The sequence below is a fragment of the Pogona vitticeps genome, chromosome 14 (assembly GCF_051106095.1).
Source record: "Pogona vitticeps strain Pit_001003342236 chromosome 14, PviZW2.1, whole genome shotgun sequence".
In the NCBI taxonomy this organism is placed as follows: domain Eukaryota; kingdom Metazoa; phylum Chordata; class Lepidosauria; order Squamata; family Agamidae; genus Pogona; species Pogona vitticeps.
The window spans coordinates 17,146,475-17,154,262 of NC_135796.1; the positions used below are offsets into that span (position 1 = coordinate 17,146,475).

General features: G+C 45.3%; 1 protein-coding gene across 2 annotated transcripts; it reads right to left on the bottom strand.

The window, feature by feature from the left end:
• Window positions 1-18: 18 nt before the first annotated feature.
• TMED2 (transmembrane p24 trafficking protein 2) lies at window positions 19-7,366 on the bottom strand. 2 transcript variants are annotated; one of them, XM_072983074.2, is made up of 5 exons: window positions 6,993-7,366; window positions 4,714-4,906; window positions 4,225-4,245; window positions 2,681-2,788; window positions 19-1,989 (listed from the first exon to the last, which is right to left on the bottom strand). In XM_072983074.2, exons 1-5 carry the CDS (start codon window positions 7,170-7,172, stop codon window positions 1,865-1,867), a joined length of 627 nt encoding a protein of 208 aa, XP_072839175.1. In that variant the 5' UTR covers window positions 7,173-7,366; the 3' UTR covers window positions 19-1,864. The 2 variants fall into 2 exon arrangements, with proteins under 2 accessions (XP_072839175.1, XP_020658372.1); XM_020802713.3 differs by lacking the exon at window positions 4,225-4,245 and having other exon boundaries at window positions 6,993-7,361.
• Between the last annotated feature and the right edge of the window lie 422 nt (window positions 7,367-7,788).

Consider the following 7,788-nt stretch of genomic DNA (forward strand, 5'->3'; position numbering starts at 1 on the left):
CAACCAACAGGCGCTCTGTTTTTTTTAAAAAGAAGGTGTTTTATTTATTGAACGTGGCCATATTTCAAGCACTTTTGAAGATACATCTTCCAAATCGAATTGAATTTCTCACAAGAGTTGGCATACAGCAGCTGCACTGAGATGGGGGAGGGGCAGCCACCTATTTGAAGAACGGCTGTCAAGTGTCCACCGAAGGCTGAAAAAGATTACTTGAACCATGAAAACTTGTAACAAATTTTAATTAAATTAAATTTGGTACAAAACTCCTTTATGCATTCATTACTGGTAGAATGCCCCCCCCCCGCGAAAAGAATCCGCTCCCACCCACCCCCAAAATTACAACCAATATACATCAGTCTAATATACATTAGCCACAACATAATCTTGGATCGGCACCCGCTCCTGCAGACAGACGCAATTATTTTTTTTTAAACCCATCATCCCGGATAGAAGAAAAATAGTTTGTACAAAAACTGAAGTCAATGCATGTCCGAAGAGAGAGGAAAAAAAAACCACCCAAAATATATTGGTATTTCAAAACAGCCTTATTTTGGGAATGCCAACTCCTTTCTTGACAGAGGCTCCTGTGCTTTCAACAGCAGTTCAACAAAGAGAAACTCAAGAGGCACAGCTTCTTTTCAGAGTTGCAGGAACTGGGAAGCTCCACCCACTGGCCCTCTCCGTTGTTTTCCCTATTAACTGCACAAGGACCTCCTGGGAAGATTCACTGACCAGGAAAAATGGCACCCATTTCATATTTTTTTCTCTGTCATGTAAAAGGCACATGAGTCTCCCTCACAGGAAAGGTGGCGTACAGTCCTGGTGTTATTAGGACATCTCCGCAGCCAAGATGCTGCTCTTTGAAAATATACAGATAGATTTAGATATATGGGGCTGCATAGCATTAAGATAAAACCTCCTTCCCCTTTAATTAACCGTTTGGCATCAGGAACCATCATCCTGAGTACTCAATTCTACAACAGTGCTAAACACAGAAGCAGCTTTGGATCTAGAAGCAAAACAAAGAGAAAAGAACAACATGGTGGTGGGGGGGGTCATGTTTTGTCAAGTTCCTACACACAGCTGCTCGTTCACAGGTTTGTCTGCCACGACCACGTGGCGAAATGGTACAAGCAGTGTGTGACCTTTCTGATCTCTATCAAGCAAGAATTTCAGGGAACAACCCAGTGTAATTACAGTGAAAGTACTGAAGGTTTTTAGAGGCGCCAAATCAGGGTATCCCAACAGAACCATCAGCGGGAGTTCGGTTCTGTTCGACCAGGAAGACACCCATTTCTTTCCTGGCATAGGGGGTTATTTTCTTCAAAGTACGGGCAGGTCTGCATGATTCCCATGTACACTGGAAAAGACATTCTTTTAAAGAGTTAAGAGTCTCCCCACAGGTTTAAGCCGTAATATCAAAAAGTCTCTTTTTGGACTGTGCTACCATTTCCCGTGGGTAGGAAGAGTTATCTTTTTAGCTAACCAAAACAAAAACACACAAACAAGGGTGTGTGTGTAAATACAGGAAGAATCAGGAAAAGAACTTTAAAAAAAACCCAACAGTACTGTTTTAAAACTAACATGTGTGATTTCTGTTGAACCCACTTTGGATTGCAAGAAACAAAATCGGCCAATTTCAATGAGCAACTCTTAGCGTGTATTTCCCTAGAGAGAATCTCTCTCTATAAAAAAATACCCCAACAATTTAAAGCTAAAAAGAAACTTAAAACACAAATTGTATCATTCAGAACACAGGGGTAAAGAAAACCTAGATGATTTCTGCAACCAAGTCATTTGGTAGGCAGTGGATGGAGAGTCTGGGATCACTGGAAAAAAACGAGGGGGGGAGGATAAAGTTTGATTAAACAACTCTCCGGACTTCGAAAAACCTCTTCAGATAGTAGATTTGTCCCAGTGTCATGGCAACTAGCACAAGAGCTTCAAAAAAGGACCAGAGGACCACTCTGCTGTTGGTGTTGTCGTTAACTGAAGAAAAACAGAAAGAAAAAACACTGGATTAGAACATAGATTTCAGGTTCGGTGCACTCCTCTCAAACAAACCAGCCCTGTGACGCTGTGTATCCCCATGACCATCTAAACTACAGCAGGCAGGTATGTAGAGTGAAACCTCTGCCCCGTGGGATCTAGATGGTTGCCCTAGGTGCTAAATGCAAGGTGCTCCTGCTCCAACACAGCTTTGATCTGGATGACTCTGGCATTTCTCCCATGTTCAAACATGCCAACCTCAACAGCTGGCTTAACATCATTTATTTCACAGAAGACTCAATCCAAACAGGGCTTCAAGCTTTCTCTCCTGCTAAACACATCAATGTTTTCTTATCAACAATGTGTGACAACTGGTAGGAAGGGCTCCGAGCAGGTGGCCAGCAGGGAGAAGAGGTGGCTGAATCGCTCATCCTCCCTCACCTGGCCTACGCAGAAGGCTTTGCTACAGAAGTGAGAATCCTTAAATACAAAGCAGATATAAAGTGCTTATAAAAATGTAGAATTACTGGAAATACACATACATAGAGGTGTAAAATTTCTGGAAATTTTAAAATAAAACAGCTGGGGGGGGACAAATGGGGAAAAACAGTTTTTTTTTCCAAATCTATTTTATATGGCTTTAAAATGTTAGATCTCGACATGCACCCATGGGTTATATCATGCCACCTACTTGCTCGATGTATCCTTTCACGCACTTCCATGTACTCCTGCTCATGCTTGACAGCTGTCATGGCCACTGCTAATTCATTAATCATTTCTTCTAGCTTGTTCTGATGAGCTGTAATCAGAAGGCATCATTTTTGGAGGGCAAATGCAAAATCCAACCCCAACGGGCCTAAAATCCTACCTGACAAACCACTACAAGTCTATCAGGAGAAGCTTGGGTTTTGTTTTAGTTTCGTCCATTTAAAAATGCACAAAAAAATTCTTTTACCTAGTGATTAATTCCAAATCCTGGAGGTTTTCTAGTCATACAAGACCCCAAAAATACCTCTTAGGGCAGGGAAAAACCTTCCCATAATCCATGCCTCTTGCACACCTCTCCATAACCATCTTCCAATCCCCCATCCAGCAGCTTTGCTGATCCACTTTGAAAAACACTGCCATAAATTATTTCCTCATTCCCATGTTCAGCGAGCATAAGGGGGAAGGGTGGGTCCCCTATGAGTCAAACAGATCTTCAGCACACCTTAAACATGCGAACACCCATACATGCACATTTATAACAAGGGGTCCACGTCTGGTTAAAAAAAAAACCAAACCCAAACTATTTGCCAGAGTTTTATGGACAGCCACTCGGATTATGTGAGCAAGTATTGGGAAGGAGGGAAAAAAGAACCCCCCCAAGCGAGAGGAGTTTGGGAAGCACTAGTCCACCTGCTTGCGGAAGGAAATCCAGAGCTAGAAGACCTGCATGATGGGTGCTAGGATGGAGAGAAGATCAAGGCCTAAGGAAAAGTGCGTAATTTAAAGCAGGGATCGGTAAGATCTGCAGGTTTGGGAGCCGTTTTCACCTTCTAAATATAAAGCAGGCCACCTCAAGTTGTGGGGCAGGGGGAGAGGAGCCCCTTCATTTCACAAGAGAACAATACCACTCAGCGACTTCTGAATATATACTTTTCCATTTTGGAGGGGAAATGGCAAGAAGGGTGCAATGAAGACCCAGAAGAGAGTTGATGCCACCCACAGGTTTCCCACCTTCTCTAGACCCGAACTGCTGGTCAGTTTCAGACCAACACTGCCTCTCTTAAGGCTGGTACTCAGAGATAGACCAGGAAGGCTGATGGCAGCAGGGTGATGGGTCAAACACAATACGGCCTCCTCAGAGTGCAGGCAAAAGGCAGGGAGGACGTGCAGAGGAGGCTGCTTCACAGTTAAGACCCAAAGCTGGGGAGCATGCAGCTGGTTTTGCCCAAAACTCTGAGTACCACCCTCCACAAAATTGTAAAAGCAGTTCTGGATTTGGCAGGGTGGTGGCTTATACTGCAGTTCCCTCCTGAACCAATTCTGTGGGTCCTGTAAGCTTAAGGTGTTAAGCAATACAGAAGCTCCTTGTTCTCTGGCTTCTATATATGACTGCAATACCACTGGGATAATTAATGTGTGTTAGCGAGGCGACCCACACAGAAGCACACAAGGCCTCAACAGCTGTTAGCAAATTATAAAAAGCAAGGCAGGAGGTCGGCAGGCTCTTTATAGAGGCAGTACACCTACCATCCCAGGTATCTCCGCCACCTAGAGAGAAGCATCAGAGATGAACACAAATTCAGGGCCCAAAGGCTAAAGATGGCATGCGCACAGGGAGGCTGTGAGCACGAAACACCTGTCAATTGTCAAGAAGTGGGCTTGGGGCAGTGCTGGAATTTGAGAGGGGCTCTGCCCTTTAAACATTGGATAGAGCACATCACCTCTGTTTCTCCAACAGCTCCGGGAAGCAATGCTACTTGAGAAAGCCCATTGCGTGATGTCCCCTGCTGCAAGACACCATGGGCACTCTGCTTTTGACCGCAAATGGAAAGAAGGACGGGGAAAAACGGTTCGATGCAGCACAAAATAGGATCACAAGATACTCTGACTCTTTCCAGGAGAGAGAAAGAACTTGAAACTAACAAGGCATTACTGAGAAGATGCAGATAGAAGGAAAAGCAACTGCCTTCGACGCCGGTGAACCAGCACCTCCCCACCCCACGGCTTTGGCCTCACCTTCTGTCTCCATATCTTGCCCCTTTGGGGCTTCACCAGTGTCAATAGTGAACATCACTATTTTCGGGGTCATGGTGGACATTCTGTTGCTGAAGCAAAACTTGTATGTTCCATCCATGTGAGCCGCAAAGGTGTACTTCCCACTGGACTCTCTGTCTCCTTTGTAGATGTTTTTGTTATCAGGACCCGTTATCTGGAAACAAAAGAGGGGGGGGTAATTCCTATTATACTTTTTTTTAAATAATCCCACATCCTGAAACTAGCAGGACATACTCCCTCCTCCTGTGAATTTCAGGTTTTACTGGCTGACAAAGCATACAAAAAGATTTGCTTTAATTGTTTACCATCTTTACAGTCTTTCCCTCCTGCTGGTTTTTATGTTGATTTTTATTCCCTGCTGGTGGTTTGATATTCTGCTTCTTCAGTCATCCTTTTTATTAAATTATTCTTGGTTTTTATATTTTTAATGCTACTCAAAGAAATCTGGGTAGCACATGGTTTAGAAGCCACCAGCTCAAACTCTTTTAACCCAAACTATAGCAAACATCTGGAGCTACCTCCAAATAACTCAATCTGTTTATTTGCATTGATTTGTTTAACCAAGCTTCCATCTCCCATTAAAGCAGTAAATTCAAGGGTCTCCTGTGTCTTAACTAAAATATACTACTCCTGGATATTGCAGTTGATACATGAGAGAGGGTATTTATCTCCACGCTATTTCTAACCATGACATTACACCATGTTCCTGGTGTTCAACCATGATCCAAGGTGTTTTTTAAATTGTAGGAGAAACAGGCTAAGGTCGACGCATGAAGCCCGAAGGTAAAAAATTAGGATGGATGGCCCATAGGGCAAATGTTAGGTTTCTATGATTCTGTTTATCAGAATTCTGAGATATATCCACTGGTGCCTGGTACAAATCACTGGCACTTATTAAATTTGTGTACCGCCCCTATTAGTGCAGTGAAAATAAAACACAAAATAACAGTCCATTAACATGTCAAGAGGCTGAAATATCAGAACAAAATGCAGCAAGTACGGAGTTCTGAAATCAGGAATTTGGGACAGAACGGATCAGAGCTTACAGCCCTTCCACACTAAATCCAAACACAGTTTTGCCCTTCGCGACCCACTCTTAACATTAACTACAGCCTCCTGGCCACCTTTTGTAAATTATAACAGGGAGACTCCAGGTTCAAAGAGACGGAAGCAGTCACAAAGAAGCCTTTAGACTTTTGAGGAACATTTCATCCCTTGAGCTTCTCCCAGCACCCCCATTTTTAAATTAACCCTGCATCCCATACTGTCTTCGCTACCCAAACAAGTTGACCTAAACTGCCCAGCCAAAATGTTCACAGACCATCAAATCAGGCTGGAGTATCTGAAACATGCTAAGTATCTTCTGCTCCAAGAATAAGAAACGGAAAGACCCCCAATTTTAAAAAGCTCTCCGCCTTTCTCCCCCAACAACTTAACACCACTCCTTTTCTCACAAGGCTTCCCACTCCACCCACACTTTCCCTTCAAAACCTTTCACGGTCAGTTCTGTCACCACTCCGCTTCCTTCCTCATTCTTCTGCATCACAGGTCTATCCCAAGTTAAAACCTTCCCTCTCATCCCTACCATATGGGAGAGGCATTTTCCTGGACCCCATTAAGTCCTTTTACATGTAGCACAACACATAACAAACCATTTAGGCAACCACATCAACACCCTCACAAAAGTACAAATTACTAAGATTCTGAACCTTGCAGGTGCAGAAAGATAAAATAAATGGGCCCATGAGAAGAAAAAAAAACCAAGCCTGAATTATCTGTGGAAGCAAAAAAACAAACAAAATTAATGACACTCCCCTACTTTGGATGCCAGCGAGGCTAAACCCTGAGGTAAATAAGCCCGAAAAAATTAAAATTGAACTGGACTCATAGCCTGGGTGGCCAGGTAGACAGAAGAAATGGGTTCAGGAGAAAAATCAAGCCTGAATTATCTTTGGAGTCAATAATAATAATAATAATAATAATAATAATAATAATAATAATAATAATAATAATAATAATAATAATAATAATAATAAATGTTCTACTTTGGATGGCAGTGAGGCTAACCACGAAGGTAAATCGCCACAAAAAAAATAAAAAATCCACGGCCTTTCTCACCTTCTCAGGACCGAGACACACATTTCCTACACAGACACACACACACACACACACACACAAACGCGCGTTCCCCCTCCTCGCCCGCCCGCCCGCCCGCCCGCCCGCCCGGACGAGAGACTCGCCTCCACGTCGATGTCGAGGAAGCCTCCCTCGGCCACCTCGAAGATGAGGCCCATCTTGGTCCCGGAGGGGACCCGCTCCAGGAAGCACTCCTCCGCGTGCGCGTCGATGCTGACGAAGTAGCCGGCCGCCGGGGCCGCCAGGGCGGCCAGCAGCGCCAACACCGCCCGCACCGGCGACATGGAGGCGGCGGCGGGATCGGCGTCGTTAAGGGGAGGGGAAGGAGGGCGAACAAGGCCGGCCGCGGGAGGGCAACGGCCGGGGTGAGGTGAGGCGGGTGAGGTGAGGAAACGGACACCTCTCGCGCGAGCAGCGGCGGCCAACGGCCAAGGCGAATAGGCTTCGTCGGAGGGCCGCTTCCGGCCGTCGCCACGCCCCTTCCGGGGCACGGGGCCCTCGCTCATAGGCCGCCGACGGGCCGCCTGCCACGTACAGGCAAAAGGGAGGGGAAGGGGGTGCTACGGCGGCCGCCGAGGCCTGTGGATGGAAAGGGGGCGGTGTCGTCACCGGCGAAGTCCGCGTTGATTGGGCGCCAGGCGGAGGGGGCGCGGCCAACAAGGGAAAGCGGGTGGGGGCGGGGGTTGGAGGCAGGAGAACTAGAGGCTAAGCTCCACAATCCCCAAAGTTATGGGGGGGGATGGCTGGAATTTTGTGTGTTTGTGTGTGATTTTAAAAAATCTTCTCCTATCCTCCAGTGATCTTAAATATTTAAAAGCACTGGGTCATTTCAAATAATATATATTTTTATTTATATATATTTTTAAAGAAACACACTGGCCTGTTTGTGTAGCCTGCTCA